Source organism: Rhopalosiphum padi, chromosome 2 (genome assembly GCF_020882245.1).
Source record: "Rhopalosiphum padi isolate XX-2018 chromosome 2, ASM2088224v1, whole genome shotgun sequence".
NCBI lineage: Eukaryota > Metazoa > Arthropoda > Insecta > Hemiptera > Aphididae > Rhopalosiphum > Rhopalosiphum padi.
In genome coordinates this window covers 13,020,172-13,041,511 of record NC_083598.1, presented here as the reverse complement: position 1 = coordinate 13,041,511, position 21,340 = coordinate 13,020,172, and the positions used below count along the sequence as shown (strand labels likewise).

The 21,340-nt window shown below is 28.6% G+C and overlaps 2 protein-coding genes across 3 annotated transcripts; one reads left to right on the top strand and one right to left on the bottom strand.

Moving 5' to 3' along the window:
* Positions 1-1,106: 1,106 nt before the first annotated feature.
* On the top strand, positions 1,107-2,848 carry LOC132922240 (PRADC1-like protein). The gene is made up of 5 exons (XM_060985650.1): positions 1,107-1,418; positions 1,524-1,660; positions 1,732-1,850; positions 1,920-2,087; positions 2,216-2,848. Exons 1-5 carry the CDS (start codon positions 1,343-1,345, stop codon positions 2,334-2,336), a joined length of 621 nt encoding a protein of 206 aa, XP_060841633.1. The 5' UTR covers positions 1,107-1,342; the 3' UTR covers positions 2,337-2,848.
* Positions 2,849-2,950: 102 nt separating this feature from the next.
* LOC132922239 (sialin-like) lies at positions 2,951-19,957 on the bottom strand. 2 transcript variants are annotated; one of them, XM_060985649.1, is made up of 9 exons: positions 19,613-19,957; positions 18,936-19,135; positions 16,080-16,313; positions 10,903-11,092; positions 8,678-8,802; positions 7,823-7,972; positions 7,605-7,737; positions 5,255-5,499; positions 2,951-3,404 (listed from the first exon to the last, which is right to left on the bottom strand). In XM_060985649.1, the coding sequence occupies exons 1-9, from the start codon at positions 19,629-19,631 to the stop codon at positions 3,195-3,197; spliced, it is 1,506 nt and encodes a 501-aa protein (XP_060841632.1). In that variant the 5' UTR covers positions 19,632-19,957; the 3' UTR covers positions 2,951-3,194. The 2 variants fall into 2 exon arrangements, 1 of the variants encoding a protein (XP_060841632.1); XR_009660996.1 differs by lacking the exons at positions 5,255-5,499; positions 7,605-7,737; positions 7,823-7,972; ... (3 more) ...; positions 18,936-19,135; positions 19,613-19,957 and adding an exon at positions 4,263-4,337 and having other exon boundaries at positions 3,330-3,404.
* Positions 19,958-21,340: the final 1,383 nt, after the last annotated feature.

Sequence of the window (21,340 nt, the reverse complement as noted above, 5' to 3'; positions counted from 1 at the left end):
AATTTATATATGTTATTGGAAAGGTTGAAATTTTAGATAAAAATCCAAGGCCCCCCAATAACGGAGGCCATTAAGCAGTTGCCTATCCTACCTAATTGTAAATATGGACCAGTATCTGTGATAGTACTTACCTAATTAAAAACGAAAATAAACAAATTATACGTAAAACGTAAAAGTATAAAAAATTTAGATTCCAGTTGACCGAGTTATTGAAAATACAATATTGACTGTGTTTAAATATTTAGAAGGTTGTGAATATCTAAATAAAACATTTATAATTTAAAAATAAATATATTTTTCTAAAATATTATATAATATTAACATTTATTGATTTATTTATATGAAATATAAAATATATTTAAACGATTCTAATTTAAAATCTAACATGTTATATAATATAATTATATATATAAATTATATATAGGTATATATATCATACAGAGTATGTTATTTGATTACATACCCTTATTTTCAGATTCAGAAGGTCAGAATAATTTTATAGGTACCTATTATTAAGTTTTGTATATCAAAAACTTACATAATATATTCGGGTGTCATTTTAAAATTATTGTATTCAAATGACATCAGAAATTCAGAACATGTATAATCAGTGTTACATAAACCATCTAAATCAATATCTTCTCCGTTAAAGGAATAAAAAATGTTTGGGTTTCTATTCCTTTAACTTTCTGATTTTGTCGAAATCGAAAAAATAACGTTTATAATTTTATTTTGAAAATTACCTGGTATCTAGGTACTGAGAAATTTTGGATTTTGACTCTTCCAAGTTTGCTAACAAAAACCACCCTATATTTATATAGCAATATTGGAATCGGACATTAGTCATTACTCATTATAGTCATTAGTCATTACATTTTATGATATTATATTTTAGTCGGACACTCGGACCATGAGCATTCTTAATATTCTTTAATCTATGACCCAGAATGCGGACTGCAAAATGTTTCCGAAATTGTTTAACCAATTTTACCAACGTGCGTCGCGCATTCGTCCCATCCCGTAGAGATAACACGTAAACGTTATCAGATTGTTTAGCGAATCGAGGCGATAAGGTTAAAAACGTGATAACTAAGGCGGCATATCCTAACGTGTATCGTGTATTCTACATTCGTGTATAGATTTCATTTGTGGCGTTGCGAGCGACTAATATTTTTTTTTTTTCTTAATGAATACTGAATAATAATTAACTCCACTCTCTCAATATAGAATGCTAACATATGTTCAAAATGCTCACGATAAAGGACGCGATCGATAAAAGACGCGAGTTGTGCACCGACAAACAGTTCGTTAATCTTTTAGCTGTTGTGCCGTAGTGACGAAAATGATTTTAATACGAAAAGCGGTCTTTATTGTAAACACATTTCTGTTGTGCGTTTTGTCAGTTTTCAACATTTATTGTAAGCTTCTGGTCATCTAGTTATTTAAATAATATAAATATCAATAGTAACAATAGTATAATGGTATAATAATAATATCTATATGTTTTTATACCTTTTTTCCAGTCACAAATGGAGACATGACTATTGTCGATGTCAAAGAATTTGAATATGGAGGTGACATATTTTTTGAGATTACACATCCACCAGAACTACAGTACACTTATCGAATAAGACCAGCCAAAAGTTTTGGCATCCCTTTTGTAAATAATTACCTATTATTATTAACTAAAATTAGTGTAATAAGATAATATGGAATTTTTTGTTTGTTAAGGACAAGGAAAATTTTCCAGCTAAAAAAACAAAATTGGTACTTGTCGACCCTCAACATGGATGTGAAATGCCTAAAAACGCAAAGCAACTTCAAGGAAATGTTGCATTTGTGAAAAGAGGGTAATTTTATTTATTTTATTGTAAAGTAATAATACTGAATAAAAGATTTTAAAAATATTGTATAAACAGTGTTTGTAGCTTCTTAAAGAAAACTGTGATATCAGAATTATCTGGAGCAAGAGCTATCGTTATCACAGACAACAACATTTACGATGATACAGCTTATATACACATGATTGATGACGAAAGTGATATGTCTGCCAATATTCCAGCTGGTTTTCTTGTTGGAAAGTCTGGGTAAGTTGTTTCTTTAAAAAAATTTAAAAAATATATCTATAATTTACATTCTAAACTATTATTATTACAATTTGTTGAAGAATTTATAAAAAATTAATATAATATTCATTAATTACACTGTTTTCTAGGCATTTAATACACACTAAAATGTCAGAACTCATGATGACAGAACTGCCTATCGTGTTTCCATTAAACATGACCTATGTACCGATACATGAAATCAAGCAACCACCATGGATAACAATTTGAATCTTATAATATGTTCAATTCAAATATAGACTGAAAATCCCTCCATGTTATTGTATAATAATAATGTTTAATTAACTGAACGGAAATGTCATGTGTTGGAATATTATTGCAAAAAACTGTAGACCTAATTTTTAAGAAGTTTTAACCGTCATTAACTATAAGTATGATTTTTATATAGATGTATAACATTATAAGGTTATTTTATTACAGGGTTATATTAAACAGGGTTGTTTACAACATAAATATGTAATTTTTAAATATTTTATTTGATTGAACCATTCATTTTTTGTATTTAATATTTATTTGTACTTTTGAATCAATGATAACTAATCAGGTGGTCAACAAAAATTTTAACAATGATAATAAATTATGTTAACAATATTATGATAAATAAATGTACCTTTACTTTATTAAATGTAATTAATTATAATATACCACGTCATAAAATTACTAATTATATTTTAATATTAAATAGTGTATTTTAATAAATATATTACATTATTATATACTTATTTTAAAATTTTAATCACAGTAAATAATAACATACAATTATCTACTTTATCTACCCTGGTTTTAATTAGTTTTATCGACCAATGGGCAACTAAGGAAAGAAATTAATTTTTTAAATGTATGCAACAAACATTAATTTTTTTATACAATTGTTGTTACAATATTTCTTAGGAAATGAGCAAAATGGCTGGTGGACTGACCAATCTTAAATTCTATTTGTATCACACAACTAGACAACTTTTTGGAACAATGAGTTTAAGCATTTTCAAATACTTTTGTCATTATTCAATTATAATATAATATATGTAATTTCAACAGCAATATAGCAACTAAAAATTACGTTTTATTTTAAAACATATGTGAAGGACGTATTGTTGACATATTTCTGGATGCGTTAAATATTATTGTTGACCGGAATGTTCCTCTTTCAGGAACTTCTAGTTTGCCAACCGACCAGAGTTGCAATTTTGCTGATCCAAATATTAAATAAAAAAACATTATGAAGATAAATAAGGATACAATTATCCATAAAACAGTGTTCCATTCTTCCTTGGTGTTCTGTAAAATATAATGAATTATCTAATTGCTCACCCAATATCAAGTTTACAATAAAAGTATTTAATATTTTAATATGCATCATACTATTACTGCCATGTACATAAATTATTTTATTTTTATAAAATTAATTTTGATAATAATATATACCTGTCCTATATAGTATATATATATATATACATATAAATATATAATGATATAATATAAACTATATGAGGTATCAAACTGTAGCTATAACTCAAAACATTAAAATTTTGAGTTACATCAAGAGTGCGATATAACAAATTACTCATTATTTCAAAAACTATTAATATTTTAAAAGATATTTTTATCTTTGTATTTTAAGTTTTTACTTTTTTGAAGAACAACATGCATTTTTAATTTCATATTTTAAAGCAGAATATTTTAGGATTATTTCTATACATACAAATCAAAAATCTGATGAGTAGCTTTTGACTATAAGTTTTAAAAGTTTAGGTTAATGGAGTGGTACGGGGATATACTACAGAATGTTGGTCAACTATTCCACTTACCTAAACTTAAAATATAATTAACCATATAAAATACAAAACATTGAAATGCCATTAGATGTGTTTTTATCATCTCCTGAAAAGTTGTCATTTTTGTACTTTGCCTTCTCATAAAAACCGTCCATATAATATATATATGTAATATATATACGAGTTGGGCATAAATTAAATACAATTTTATTTAGATGATTATTTAAATAATATTTTATTCGAATAATTCAAAAACTATATTAATTGACTAATTTTCAAAAATAGTTATTCGAATAATTTTTAGTAATTTTATCTTAGTTAACATATTAATGGTATTTTGGTAATTAAAACATTTACGTACCTATTAAGAACAATAGTTAGCATTGTATTTTAAGTTCACGATTGTAAATCTTCTTTTATTTAAAATAAATAGAAAAATATTACCTATAAATGAAACAAATATAGAATCATTAAAAAAAAATAAAGAATTTATATATGTTTGTAATTTTATTAGCATTATGTTTGAAAATTATTTAAACACATTTTTATTCGAATAATATTGTTTTTGAATTTTTCAAATAATAATATTTTCAAATTATTCTAGATAATATTGTACTGAACTCTGATATATATATATATATATATATAACCTAACCTAACCTTGGGATCTACGTCCGATTATATAATACATTTTAACTCAGGTGATTTTTATTGGCTCATTAATTACCTACCAACTAATCAGTGATAATAACGACTAATCTATCGAATTAAACATCCGGATCATCAAGGCAGAAAGGATATATTTTTCGTTAACCAAGTTCCTTCCTCAAATCTAAATTATTTTCTAGAAGAACTTAAGTGCATATCTACACGGGGATAATTAGACCAACCTAGGTCCTGAATTTCAAATACCTAAAAACGGTAGTCGAGTGGAAACCCATAAGGAAGATACCAAGTGGACAACCTAAAAAGGAATGAATATTTAGAAGAAAACTGGACTTAGAGAAATTAAGGATACCAAATTGGAAGGAAAAATTAAAAATCTCGAAGAGTAGAAGGAGCTAAAGGAGATATCAGTGGCGACAAAACTTCTTGAAGAGTTGTAATGCCAAAGAGAAAAAGATAAACAAATTAGCAATTAAAAGAAAAACACTGCCCTGTACGTGTTTTAGAAATTCCATAATAATTTTAAAAAAAAAACATGCATACAACAACATAAGATACCTATCCCGGCTATACCCTGTATACATATATATTATTATGATTCAATATTATTTTATTGGCGATCCAGAGATAAGACTTTAATTGCAACAGCCAACAATATAATATATTAAAAAGTATTTGCTTTCTAACTTGTTTAATAATGATGCTGTTGACATAAGTTGATGGACAGGCAGTTACGAATGCGATAAACGTTGACACACCAGACAGCAAACCTGCATAATTTGGAGCTAAATCTAGGAGTGTCGGAAAGAAACCTCCGCTGTAAGCAAAATCGCCTAAAGCCAAGTTTATTGATATTGCGGCAACGACATGCCATTTGGTGACGTGTTCTTCAAAAATTATGCTCAATAGTGATGTAATAACCATTAAACACCCTGTAATTGATTGAATAATACAAAATAATATAAATATAATATAATTGTACAATATTAAATTATAATTTACATAATTTATTAATTGACAATTTATTACAATATTGTGTACCAACCACTCTAGATAAAATATATCTAAATTGATCGCAACCACCTATATGTTTTCTACTTAAATAGGTACTTACAAAATAAATAAATGTACATAAATAATAAATATACCTATTATCTTATAGGTACCAATTGTACCAATTATCAGTCGTCCAATAAAAATTCTAAACAATTTTTCAAATTTTATGAATTTGAACTCTTAAAATATTTTAAAATTGTGAATAATATTAAGAATTTAAAATGTCCGTGTCCTGATGCTCCGTATGACATCAAACTTAGCAAATAAATTTAAAAAGTGATTTTCAAATAAACTTAACGAGAAATTCAAATCTGTTTTTGACGCATGTACGTGAACCACGGATATAGATACTAGTATCTATATCCGTGACGTGAACGTATTGGAAAGCGTCTTTATTTATTTTACACTATACCTATTACACTATATTTATGGTAACCAGACGTACTCTTTTTCGTAGGACAGTACTCTTAATTGACGTATGTCCTAGTGTCCTTAATAATAGTGTTAAGTACATGATATTGTACTCTTTTTTTTTTAAATTGTTATGTGCTAATACGTGTTTATATGTTTTTACTGTTTTTTATAATTTGATTATTAATTTATATTTTATGGTTCGACCTAAAGCATTCTTATTGGTTGGTAGCACGATTTAAAATATACTAAATCGTATAAATTTAAATTTTACACTTTGTATTTTTACCTTTAAAAAATAATTTATACTTTAGTTTAAGTTTACTTTAAATTCTTCAATATCAAAGTATTTTCATCATAAAGACACACACTGAATGAGTTGACATTATAATTTCAAATAATTGGTTTTTATAATTGATTATAATAATAAAATAAAAAGAGTAATCAGATGAAAAAAAAACAATTTTTATAGAAGAAGATGACCTATGGAAATATGGGTAAAACGGGTAGAATAGTATACGCATTGGGCAATTACGACAGATAAGGAGTTAAGTTTTAAAATGTACTTTTTTTTAAATGTCTATATCTGGTCACTATAACTATATTGTACAGTTAGATACACACACTAACATAATCAAATAGATAGATATCACATATTATAATCATCTCTATTCTTCTACATACTTAGCTTATGTCAAAGTGCTCTGCTTCCTATTATAAAAAGCAAAAAACTAAGACATAGGAAAAATGAAAAATTCAAGAAATATTTGAACAGGATGTGTGTATCAAAAAAACTGCAATATTAGCATTACACTGATTTATTGTATCATGAAAACTAATGATTATAAACAATTCAGTTTATAATATTATTCTCATCATTGGATCGATCACTTCAATAATAATAATACTACGAAGGTGCTAAGAAAATTACAAATTTCGCTAAACACGTTGGGTAGTATCGACTAACGAATTCCTTTTGAAACATTTTAAATATTAAAAAATTCAATGTTATATAATAGGCAGACATCGGAAAGGACTTACGGGGGCTTAGCGACTAATCCCCCCCTGAGTATTTCAATAGACCCCCCCCCCCCAAAAATCGAAAGTAATATATTATATTTGTGTATAGAAAAGATATCACTTTACATATTATAGCCCCCCTAAAAATTCAACCAAATGTCTACTTATGGTTGTATGCTATTACCGGCGTTTGGGGGAGGTAAAGCGAGACATTTTTCCAATGCCTCAAGTCTTTAATTACACCTATAACCTATAGGCTATATGGTTATTGGTTCCATAATTTTTATCCAGGGCTTCGTAAAAGGCCTTGTTTAAGCTGAACACTCGGAAGACTAGTAATATTGCTAAAACTTGAATAAAACTATAAACGTATATAACATATAATAATATAATAAAATCTAATACAAAACGACATAAGGATGGATCAACAAGTTAAGTTAGATAGAATACTTTACGGACACATGGACAAAATGTATGTACTTAACTAATATTTAAAGCAAATTTAAATAAACCGGTAATATTGTTTAGAAATTTCAAGTAGATACGTTACCAAAACAGCAGTATAGTTTGCGGCACACGGTATTAGACAGTCCAGAATAGTTTCTAACTATTGGATATGTTGTAGCGTTAAAATTTCGCGATAAAAACATCAAGATAAATGGTATACAATACAAATATCCACTCTGAAAATTAAAATTAGACCAACTTTAGAATGAAAATTAGAATTCCACCAGTTGTATAATAGGTACTATTAATACTACAGTTTACTTCGTTGGTTTGGATATTCAACATGGTTTGCATAAACATCGGCATGTTATTCATCATGGTGAAAATGTTCCACAAAAATGCCGAGTAACACGCCATATATGCGATAAACGGCAATGATGTGAATATGGACAACCACGGTATTACTAGCGGCTAAAACGCAGCGGTCACGAATTGAAAATAGCATTTACAAAATATTACAACGGTTAGGAGGAGATAATCACCCTCATTTTCGAGGGGTTTAATTAGGCAATCTTAAAGAAAATTAAATACAAAATAATATTTTTCAAATACACCCGTCACGCACACAGCATACCTACCTACAACCTACAAGTTTCAAGTTACAACCCTGAACCCATTGATTATAATTTATAAATACTAAATACTATAGAACTTATAAACACTAATATTTACAATAAATGCTACAACCAGCACTCAATGCCCCAATTGCGAGAAGTATAGAATTTAGTGGAGAAGGGTAGATTATCTACTATCGTTTTGTTTTGCATACCCAGAATGGCCAGAATCCTCGACAATTTATTATTATTGAAACGATTGAATGCGCTGTGTCCTATATAAAATAACTAAAATATTATTTTTTTTTTTGATTTGGCTACATTTTTGTCAAAGATACTGCATTGTTACTGTTAATTAATGAATTGAAAATTTATTTAGTAGATATGTTGCAAAAGTAAGAATTTACTACATTTTTATCATATTTATAGTATTAAGGTATGCTACTATGTTATCATATTATTATCGATTGTTGTGTTTTATTTTACTTGGGATTCCTTTTTAAATCATTTATATATAACATTATACATTTATAAATATAGAAATAATATGAAATATAGTTACCTCTTCGGATATACCGACGTTTTGTAATAGATATTCATATTCTTCTGGAGATATTTTTGGGTGATTGTCGGGTACGTCGTACAAATATAGGTGCCAATATAATATGAACAAAATAGATATGGTCGCTGAAATTAGTCGCAATTATATAATACAATATAAATAATAGACCTGAGACATAATATGTATAATTGTTAGGCAATGTATTATGTAGGACGTAGGTGTATAGATAATTTCGTCAACATTTTACTTCAAATGCTTATAAAAAAAATTATGACTATGTATTTTTAATTTTTTTACAAATGAATCTTTAAAAACAACTTATGTGGAATTTTGTAAGAGTTTTCATGCTTTTTGACAGAGCAAAAAAAATGTTATCGACATTCATAGAAATAAAACTAAAAAAATTGGAAATGTCTATATACAACTCATAAAGAGTCTAAATATTTTGAGAATTATATAATGTATATGTCGTAGGCCATATGGAAAATTAGTTTTTTTGCATCAAGACTAGGCTCTTCGCAATGGGGTAGCCCGTTTGCGAACTACTTATTATTTTTCCAAACAGCCTGCTGTTTTTCAGGCTCATTGTATACAGACTAACAGCAGTTAGGCCTTTTAAGAATTACAATCATTTTATGGTAAAAACCATTTTAATTATTTCATTTTAATAACACAGTACAATATATGTAACATTATTATTCAATACTTATTACTTATTAATTGTGTACAGTTGTTGACTATTTGACTAGTCGTTTGATTGTTATCATATTATATTGATGTGCAAAATGTATTATTAAAATATTATTACATTTAATTACCATTATATAAAATTCTATTTTTGTATAAACTTTTGTAAAATGTCATCTCTACTAGCAGTACTAAATCATCCTGTTGTAGAAATTTGAACACATTCTTTTATAAAACTTCAAATCATGAAAAATATGATTATCAAAATATACGAGTAGATTATGTAAGAGTAAGTGAATATTAATATCATAATCATAGTAGGGTCAATAAGGATTTATATTGTTATCATCAGATTTTAATTTATTATAGATTTATTTATTGATTTTCTTGCATAGGTAATATTTTATAAAACTGTTCTTTTCAAAGTTGTTAATAAATCAAGTAGATACTAAGTAGTAAGTACCTAACTAATTTAAAAAAATAGTATGTATTGATCAACATAGTATGATAACTGTCGCTGATAGCTCTGACTTTTATAAAACGAAATTAATGGGTGTTATTACAGCTAACTGCTAAGTAATATGTGTAAAAGGTGTCAAGTCAGATATTGTTTGTGTCATTAATGTCAATTGTCAAATCACTTACAAAAGTCTTAAAATGATTTAAAATTTAAAGTTAATAAAAATCTAAAAATTAGTATGTCTATGAGGTAGAAATAACTATTTTACATAATTAATAAGTAATGATGAATAATAATGTTACATGTTACATTTATTGTACTGTGTTATTAATTGATAACCCTTAAAATAAAATAATTAAAATGGTTTTTACCATAAAATGATTGTAGTTCTTAAAAGGCCTAGCTGCTGTTAGTCTGTATGCAATGAGCCTGAAAAACAGCAGGCTGTTTGGAAAAATAATAAGTAGTTCACAAACGGGCTACCCCATTGCAAAGAGCCTAGTCTTTTTGCAAAAAAACTAATTTTCCATATGGCCTACGACATATACATATGGTGAAAATTTAAGGTATCAACTATCTACTTATCGTGTACACATACAGGTAGGTAATACAAGAAAAAACACACATCATTGTTAATTATTATAGGACGTCAATTTTTAACAATTTTCGACGATTAGGACCTGATGCACTATATATATATTATGTTGTAACTAACGAAAAGTAGCTACTTAGATATAGTAATATGGAAAACAAAAAACATGATAGATTGTAACAGATGCAATATCCAAGGTCTGACTACTACCATTTATCTTTATAAATTGGTCGATATTCGATACTCTAATAACTTTTATTATTATAGCCTACAGGTAAATCAAACTGCAAGTAAATGCAAAAAAAGGATCTAAGTAATTAATTTAGTTTCAAGAAACTAAATCACACACTCCTGAAAATTGAATCATAATGATATTGCATATTTGCATGCAATTTGGCCTCTGGTCACCATTTCCCCATCAGCAATCTGTATACATACAAAGATACACACTAGTTAGACCCACCTCGGTGACGGATATACATTTACCTGGTACGTAAAAGATTAGTGACCATCCTCCAAATCCATAAATATTAGAACTGCACAATGCACCACTCATCGGGTAAATTATAATAGTCCCGAACGAGTAACCGCTGAAGCCGAAACTGAGCAGAGTTGATGCTTCGTCGTCCGACATCCAGGCACTGAACAACTGGAAAAACGGACCAGCCATCAACCCCTATAAAATCGTGTCGTATATAATAACCTAAATAATATTATTATATATTTGTATTATAATAAAATTATACACAATTTATGTATGAGGATTGAACGCTCTAATAGTTACCATACACTATCATTTTATATGTTAACATATACCTACTAAGTAGGAGATATTTTGTAACCAAGGCCGTAGCCAGAAAAAAAATGTAGTGGGGGGGGGGGGGGGTTAGAGAATAAATATGTTATATTATACAAGTTTTAAATGTAATAGGCATTTAAACCTATTCAATCTTATTTCAAGAAAAAATTTCGGGGGGGGGGGGGGTTCTGAACCCTGAACCCCCCTGGCTACGCCCTTGTTTGTAACTATAAGTTCTACAATTTGTATAAGTCACTTAAATCAAATAGATAAAGCAACAATAAACATGACGTACTAAGTCACAGAAATATAACCTATATATAGTAAAGATATACATATATAGCGATATGAGGGTCTTTTCTAGCCAATTCGAAGACGATTTGGAATAGTTTCATCTTTTCTACTTTGGCCGGGGTTTCTACATACTTGGATATTATTTTTTATTGTGTTTAATTTGGTGTTTTGTTTTGTCCAGTGATTATGCCATTTATGAAATAGAATCATCTGTATGAGTACTTAAATTTAGAATATGAGTGTCGGACGTCGGTAGATGAGGCTGCTTTGGATGTTTCTTGATCTTCCAATTCATTGCCATCAATTCCACAATGGCCAGGTATCCATAAAAAGACTATTTCTATTCCTTTTTGACTTACTTCATAGGTGTTTTCGTGGATAAGTTTAGATATATCTGTTGGATTTGTTAGGTTATTTATGCCAGTTAAGCTGCTGAGAGAATCAGAATTAAATATTTATTGTGCGACGTTTCTTTGTTTATGATTATGTTTTGTACTGCTTTGTAAATGGCTAATGCTTCGGCTGTGTACATAGAACATTGGGGGGGGGAGTTTGTAAGAAGAGGCGGAGTTATTATAAATATTCCAACGTTTTGGTCTGTTTTAGATGCATCGGTGTAGATGTGTTTGTAGTTGGGGTATTTTTGTAATGTGTTTTTTAAGATGTTTCTATACATAATAGGGCTGGTGTTTTCTTTTTTGAATTCGGAGATTTCTAGGTTTATGTCAAAGTACATTTTCCATGGAGAGAACTTCGGGGGTTTTATTTTTACTAGGTGTTAGTAAAAAGTCTATGTGATACGATATTTCGTATTCTTCAGCTTTTTTTATATTCTTGGCTAGATATTTGAAGGGTTTTCGATATTTATGAGTGATCTGGCTGTATAGAGAAGAGTGTTATATGTTCTTCTTAAATCCGGTGGTAATTCGTTTGCTAAGTTTCTGAAACTTTCAATGGAACTGGATTTGAAGGCCCTTAGTGCGAAACGTAATCCCGTGTTAAGAGATGTATCAAACATTTTTAGGTATTTTTGGTTAAAACTAAATATAGTTGAACCATATTCAGCTTTAGATCTAATTAACGCTCTGTAAATCTTTAATAGTGACGAGGTGTCGCCACCCCAAGATGTGTGTGAAACGATTTTTATTATATTGAGTTTTTGTATTAATGACGTTTTGGTGGATTTTAAGTGGAGTAACCAACTGAGTTTTGAGTCGAATATCAATGCCGAGGATTTTGATTTTATTTTTAGTTGGAATATGTCTGTTGTCTATTTTTAACTGAGGTATTTCTTGGTGTCTTTTTTTTTGAAAATAAAATATATTGGGATTTCTCACTGGAAAAATTGAAACCAGTGTTGTAAGACCACTTTGTAAGACTGTCAATGGTTTTTTGTAAGTAATATTGTACCGTCTTTGTGTTTTGGCTTCTAATTACGATGTTGAAATCATCTGCAAATAAATTAGCAGTTACATGTGTCCTTATTGTTTCAACGATGTCGTTTATTGCTAATAGAAAGATATTTACTGCCAATGGGGATCCTTGAGGAATACCGTTTTGTTGTGAGAAAGGGGTTGAAAGTGAATTGGATACTTTTACTTGAAAATGCCGGTCAATAAGGTAATCGTTTATATAGTTATACATATTACCGTATGCTAGTATATGAGTACTCTGTACTTCCATACTGAGTCATAGGCTTTAGATATGTCAAGGCTTAACATTCTTAGCGTTTGTTTGTTTCCAAGAGCTAGGTCGATTTTTGATTTAATTATGTATAGGTTGTCGGCGAAAACCACTTTGTTCTATATTTATGATGTTATTTTTTCCCAGGAACCAAATGAGACGAGTGTTTATAATTTTTTCCATTATTTTTGTCATAGTATTTAACAAAGTTATTGGTCTATAGCTATCGATGGGGTGTTTATTTTTTCCTGGTTTGATAATTGGAATAATTGTGCCTCTTTTCCAATCGTTGGGAAGAATTTCTAATTTCTATATTGTATTATATAGATGCAGTAGGTGGTTTCTGGCGATGTTATCAAGATTGTGAATGAAACAATATGGTATTCTGTCGGGACTAGGGCTTTTACTTCTACATTTCACGAGTACTACTTCCATTTCCTCCATGGAGAAAGGATCATTAAGGCTAATTTGGTCTGGACACAGAGGATTTATGTCGAATTTTATTTTAATTTAATTTTATGGTATATTTTCTGACTGTTTTTATTTCGTTAATGAATTGTTGTTTGTAAATCTTATCACTGAAGTTGTCTTGGAAGTAGGAATCTATTTTTTGGGCAACCTCTTCTGGATCGGATGTTGTACCGGACGCGTCGGTTATGTGAATTTCCTAGTCTCGATTTAAACCTTTGAGTGATCGAATTTTATTCCAAATTAGGGACGGGTTGTTGTTGTTGATGGTACTTGTGCATTTTTTCCATGATTCCTTTTTACTATTTTTGATTAAGTCGATTAAGAACATAGATTTGGCTCTTAGTTTTTTGAGTAGAATAAAGTGTTTTTGGGTTTTGTTTTTTTTTTAATATGTTCAGAGCTTCTTTTTTATTTTTTATAGCTTCTTTAATCGCGTCGTTCCACCAACGAACTTTTGGTTTGTGTGGCTTCCTATGGTTTTTTCAGATGTTTGGGTTAATATAGTTGTGAATGTGTTGACAATTTCGTTAATGTTTGGTTGGTTAGAATTAACCAAGATAATTTGGAAACTTCGTCGTCAACCATTTCGCTGAAAAGTGTCCAGTTTGGGTTTTTTAGGTTCCATCTACGACATTTGTTTTTGTTTGATTCACCCGTCCTAGGGGTGAAAATAATTTTGATAGGAATATGATCGCTACTGAATATGTCGGGTAATACTTTCCATTCAATTCTACGTGCAAGTGAGGCAGAGTAAAAAGTCAAATCGATACATAAAAAATTTCCGTTTGCTATATTAATGTGGGTAGGTGCCGAGTCGTTAAGTAACGCGATGTTGTCCTTTTCGAGTAATGTTTCAATTTCCTTACCCCTGGGGTCTGTTTTAATAAATCCCCAGACCGGAATGTGAGCGTTAAAATCGCCTAAAAGGATGAAAGGTATAGGAAGTTGTTGGATGATGTGTTCTATATCTATTTTCTGAATTTTTTTTGGTTGGGGAGTTATGTATATAAATATATTATAAGTATTATAATATACAGATAGTAGGTGCCTGCATAATAATACGTATACATTATATATAAATATATTACTATTATTACTACATTAGTTTGTATAGTAATAGTTGGTATTGCTAAAAGTTAAAAGCGTTGGGATAATAACGCACTTCGCTGAACTTGAACATTTTATAAATAATTGATCAACTAAAAATATAATTAATATAAGTACCTAATACCTATATATATATATATATATATATAGGTAATTACTATTTATATTGTTCGACGGTTTTTTTTTAAAGTTCCTCTGTTTAATTTCAAGTACCTACAAAATGGCTTTTAATAGATCCAAGATGGATATATATCCACCTTCAATAGATCCTTAAAATATTTTTACGAATTAGTCGAAAAGCACCTATTCACAATGCATTGTGTAGCTTGTCTGTAAAATACTTAAATACCCGTCAACATCATATAAAAGATAAAAAGATGGAGTATAGACACTATAGAGTTTATAACATACATTATTAATTATACTATTATAGTATTATTACAGGTACCTACCTACCTATACAATAACTAATTAGTAAAACGTGTTAATATTTGCTCTAAGATTGTCAAATGCTTTATTTTTATTGAAATAAAAAAAATAAATACCTTAGTCCATATAGCAGCTCTCAATCTACTCAATATTACCTATTATAATATATCAGTAACCAGTACTAGCGGTACCTATCTAGCACCAAATTGTTCGAACCACTCATAATAAAATAGGTCTAAAAATTCCTTTAAAACACAGTTGCACGAATAAAGGAAAAACTTTAATTAGGATGTCTACTAAAAAACTATCAATCAAGAAAACACGATAATTTATTATGATAAGCATTTAAATTATTATTAAATAAAAAAATAAGTAAAAAATAAGTAGTAAGTTAATTTTTTTTATGTATTAAATTTTATTATTTTAATGATATTTAAATACTTTTGACTTATTATGTTTTAAATGAACGAAGACTTTAATACTATGCTCGTATTAGTAACTTTTAGTATCAAATCAAAATCACAAATTACTCACCATAATTTTTTCGTGGCTATATTTACCTAACCATTCATTCAGATATTCATCGATGAATCATATAATACAGTTTTACTAAGTGGAACAACTTTTTTTAATTTTAGTGATCACCACCTTCGGTCAGTTTTCAATATTAATAACAATTCTAATAATTTTCATCAAAATCACGCCCTACATTTTATAACCTGTTTGAAAACCATTAATGACCTAATGCCCTAACTCTTACCCCTTTACCACGAGTATGTTTTTTTATATTTTGCGCTGACGTTTTCAATGGTATATAATGTACCATTAGGAATAACATTATTATAAATTTATAGACATTAACCATAATGACACTTTTTACCGCAAAAATCCCTTGAACAAGACGGCATGCAAAAAACAATTCTGTATGCACCTGCGCAGCTAACGGGCACAATAAATGAACGATGATATTTCCATATCCTGCGACCATGAACGGAAGTTTGGCACCGTAACTGTTTGAAATTATACCGCCCACCATTGTCGTCAATACATATCCGTACAGGAACGAGCCCAAAATACGGCCGCGGGTCGCAGAGTCCCATTCGAACTCGCAATTCTGTATACATTATCAAGTGCACGTTATAATATAATAATAATAGTTTAAAATAGTTTTAACTTATAAGTTATAAATATACTGTTAAAGACTTTAAGTTAGGATTTTTAATAAAAATTTAAAAATACATAAATTACATTCGCGTTAACACTAAACAGTAAACAATATAAAATCTATACCATTAATGCACTATTATCAATGCAAAAGCATGCATGACACTCTTTTGAGCACATGTACATGATAACTCTATAATAACAATAATAATAAATGTAGGTATTTATGGCTAAAAATGCAAAAAAAAATTCAATATAACTGTTTCATCATTATACTAGTGATCATATAGAACACACACATTTATAATTTAGCCAGTGGAATATACGAGTACACGACTATAAGAGAAAAAATAAACATATTATCTACTTTATTTATTTAACGCCAATAGGCAATTCAAAGAGATACAATAACAAGTTAAATACAAAAAAATTACAACAATAATAGTGAATAAATGATCACGTAGACAAAACAAAGGTAGAATACAGTGTTCATAGTGTAGTGTAATCTAACTAAATATTTGGTACAATTATAAATATTACATACAATACATACAATATACAATACAACTAAAAACTAAAAACTAAATAACTAATGTTAGTAAATAAATTCAAAAAATCAAGTACGGACCTAAGAGTTATTGAGTAAACAAAGCATTCTATGCAAAGGATGGTTATGGGAGTAGTTGGAACGGTGAGAGGGGACTAGGTAAAGAGAGTGATTCTTCCACATTTTCATTATTTTACTATTTACCATTATGGCACCTAAAAGAAAATGTTATTTTAATGATGAGTTTTCTAAAACTTGGAGTTTAATAAAAAGAGATATAAATGAATTTGAAACATATTTCACTTTTTGTAAAAGCTTTTTTCAAGTCGTTCACAGCGGTAAAGCTGAAATAAACCAAATGTTTTATAACTCCGGATACAAAAGAAGATTAAAAATTAAATTAATAAACAGTAAAGAAATTTACCTGTTTTAATATATTAAAAAAAAATAAATAGAATAAAATAGTATAAAATAGTACTCTGTCCAAGTCGCAGGCGTGAGGAGCCCTATTATACTAGGTACTACCCAGGGCTTCAAAAAGGTTAGACGGCCCTGTCAGCTACAGTGGAAAAAATCCTATCTATATGGTTTGCACTAAAATCATTTGAACAATCTGAAGAATAATCTCCAAAAATAATATCCAATACATTTAATAGCCCGATGAGTGAAACATAGGTATCTTGTAAGTAATTATTACATGCACAACTCATTATTTTTAACAGAAACATTCTATTGATTGAATAATCCAAAATGAGTATAATTGAACTAAGAAAAATAAAAAAATTTGTTGGTCCTAGGAATGTTGAGAAAAGAAGAAATATCTAAAATTCTGAACAAATTTTATGAAGAAGTTAATGAGTTTTATGATAAAGCAACTATACATACTTAAACAAATGGTCGGTGTCAACAAATCACTTGTATAGTTTTTATTAGATTATTTGGACCAATAGTAGGGCGTGATGTAGAAGAAACATTTACTTATTTATCTGATAAAAATGTACAGCATAGGCGTGTTTACGGGGGTGGCAAGGTGGGCATCAATTGTCTCCCAGTGACTTTATTGTTTGATCTGCTAACGTACTTAAAAAAAAAATCAAGTTTCGTAAAAGTATAAGACCGGAAAAATAAAATTTATAGTGAAAAATTTAAAATAGCAATTTGTTTTTAGTGTGTCAATACAATACATCATCATGAACAACACAAATAACTTTTAAAGCTAACGCAATATATTTTCTACTAAATATGAAAGGTACAATATAAAGAAAAAGATACAGAAGAACCAGGCGACCAGACCTAGTACAACTGTACAAGCAAATAAATATAATAAATACTAATTATTACATGTTTCAATATTTGATAATTAAAAAATAAGTATTTATTTTATAGTTTATAATTTTTTAAACAATAAATAAATTTTTTTGCATTGTTATGGCCTTATGGGTGTATAAAACATGTTCGTTTTTTTTTTAATAAATAGATATCTAATACCTATGACTCAATAATATTTTTTTTCCGCACTACTCGGTTTTGTTGGATGAAATTATGGCAACCCTAACCTGGCTAACCTAACCTAACTGGTAACCTAAAGGCTATAATAATAATTTAAATAGTTATTGTAAAAATCGTATACCCATAAAGCCATAATTCAATTTATTTTCTTATTAACGTTAGTCATTTATGATTTATAGGTAGGTAGTGGTGGTTGGTCAAGTGATTTCACTTTTTGGTTAAAGCCACCGTAAATCATTAGAAATATTCAATCCATAGCAGACTTAATCAATTGATCATAAATTGCGAATAAATAGCTTTGAATTTTCAATTTTAAACACCCTTATTATTAGGTACATCCCTAGTAAGTTAATGGCGAAACTGTTTTTATTGTTATAATAACAATAGTCGTCAAATGATAAGTGTGAGAAGACGAGATGGTATTCGAGACAACCGTTTTAAAGTTAAAATTAAAAAAAAATACACATTATCATATATTTATATTAGTATGTATGATAAATATTACGAAGCGTATACCCGTTTGCTATCTACCCACGGCAGTGTGGGCACAATGGCTTCGTTCAGTTCGCACGTTAAATTCCCAACAGGTTTAGACATGCATAGCAACGCTATTCCGAGATTATCTCTGAGCATGGCCATCTGAACCGCAGCCAAAAAAACACAAAATGCTATGGACAAACGACAAGAACCCCATAACTTTGGTCTTGGAGCCTGAACTAAAATGAGAAACATAGTTTGCAATATATTTTTAATTAGCTATTACATAATTTAAAATATGTTATAGACAAAGAAAAATTTTAATCAATTATTCTATCAAGCTGTATGTATAACTAGTAGCTAGTAGGTAAGTCGATGAAGAGTTACCACTACCAACTAAAAAATGTCTGCAACCAGCGAAAAAATTCTGAATAGGTATGTTTATTTCAATTATACGCATGTTTTATTCTGCTGTTCATTAAATAATTTTTAAATCACCAAGGCCTAAGGGAGAAATATAATTATGACGTAGATTTTTTAATAGAACCCGAAATTTCATTATGGGCCATGGCCCAATTGTTCCTCCCTCTCATGCCGCCACTGGTTTGAGTTATACATTGAGATTAAATATGTATAGGTATTATTATTAAAATGATTTATAATAAAATAGTAAATATCTGCACTAATTAGCCGCACTGACGTAGGTAAGTACTTACGATCTACATGATTTGACATTTTTCAAGGCAATTTATACACAAAATTTTTTTCTATTAAACAATTTGTTAAGGTATTCCGTAACCACGGAAATATTTTACTTCTGTAGATGTCTGGTATATATACTATATATAATATAAATACCTATTATAATAATTACTATTTTACTAATCATACTTGGAAATTATTTCATCATTATTTAAAAAATACTTACCTACTAAGATTTATATAACCCCCCCCCCCAACGTAAACGGAATACATTTTCATTGCAAAATTGTTGACAGTTTTTATTTCAGCTTGCTTACTTGCCTAATAAATCTATAATACAAATAAACAAGAATTAATTATTAAACTTTGGTCAAATTTTAACACAAATTGTTATAATTTATCTCAAAATGGATTTCTTCATTTTAATTCAAATTCGATCACTCTTTCCAATAATATAGAATAAATTATCAAACAGAAAAATAAATCATGCTTATTAAAATAAGTACATTATAATTTTTAACGTACAAGCAGTTAAAACATTTTTTGGTTGAAACTTAAGATGTAAACTAAAATATTTCTTCAAATTAAAGAATACTAGTATACTAGAGATGACTAAGTAGTGACTATTTAAGTCAAATAAAAATTAGTAACTACATAATGTATATTTAAAATTAATTATGAAGATTCAGTAGGGTCAGTAGGTAATCATTAATCCGAACGAGATTAGAAATATATACGGGATCCACCCCGTGGTGAGTAGATGGAAAATGAAAAACTAATAATTTAGTATTAGCTATGAGGTTAAGTTATAAATATGACATTATTAAGTAGATGATAGATGGATAGGTTGGTGAAGTATATTAGACCAAGGGTCGCCAACCTTTTCAAACAAGTGAGCTACATTTAAAGTTACCAGTCCCTGGTGATCGACATCCAGTAAAATTTAGGTCATTCTTTAGGACAGTGGTTCTTAACTTTTTTCGAATGACGAAACACTTAACATTTTATAAAGTTTTCGCGGAACATAGCCGTAAAATACAACAGTAATTATATACATTTTTGTAATATTTTTCTTACCAATTTTAAAATGTTGGCGAAACACCTACCAAGTCCACACAGGACACCGGTTAAAAACCACTGCTTTAGAAGATATTTGTTTGATGAGCAAAAAAAGGTTTCAAAGAATAATTATACTTAAGAACATTCGGGCACATTCCACATTATCCGAATTTTTATTACGTGATCGACTGATTGGCGTCCCTTGTATTAGACTATATAGCCTCTGGGCTTTGAACAATTTCAAGTTTTGCCACTGTACTATATTAAATAACCTTAAATGGATAGACAAGAACTTCAAATACCAATTCTAATACACAATGATTAGAATATTCACTAGCTATATTCCAGTATTACACAAACAAAAGTAGATTTTTAATTATTTTATGTAGTAAATAATAAAATAAAACCATATTAGAGCATGTATTATATTATAATTTATAACTTTATATCACAAATATACTAAAATATATTTTAATATATCATAGGTATTAATTTGTGATTTACTCTCAGCAATATATTTTAGGTTTATGCAAAATGTATTCATTATTCAGTGTACACTGTACCTACATCTATGAATTTAATATTCAACTCAAAAATTATAAAATGATTTTAACTTTATTTGTTTTAATATAGGTAACCAATAATATATTTATTTTACTAAAATATTTTGTTAATCTACTATT

Excerpts from the sequence above, each read along its gene's own strand:
- LOC132922239 (XM_060985649.1), bottom strand. Across the intron at positions 7,738-7,822 it reads TGAATATCCAAACCAACGAA|AGTGGATATTTGTATTGTAT; the intron begins GTAAACTGTAGT and ends TTTAATTTTCAG. Across the intron at positions 5,500-7,604 it reads CAAACTATACTGCTGTTTTG|GGTGTTTAATGGTTATTACA; the intron begins GTAACGTATCTA and ends AATCAATTACAG.
- LOC132922240 (XM_060985650.1), top strand. The coding sequence starts at position 1,343 with ATGATTTTAATACGAAAAGCGGTCTTTATTGTAAACACATTTCTGTTG. Across the intron at positions 1,419-1,523 it reads GTCAGTTTTCAACATTTATT|TCACAAATGGAGACATGACT; the intron begins GTAAGCTTCTGG and ends CCTTTTTTCCAG. Across the intron at positions 2,088-2,215 it reads TTTCTTGTTGGAAAGTCTGG|GCATTTAATACACACTAAAA; the intron begins GTAAGTTGTTTC and ends ACTGTTTTCTAG.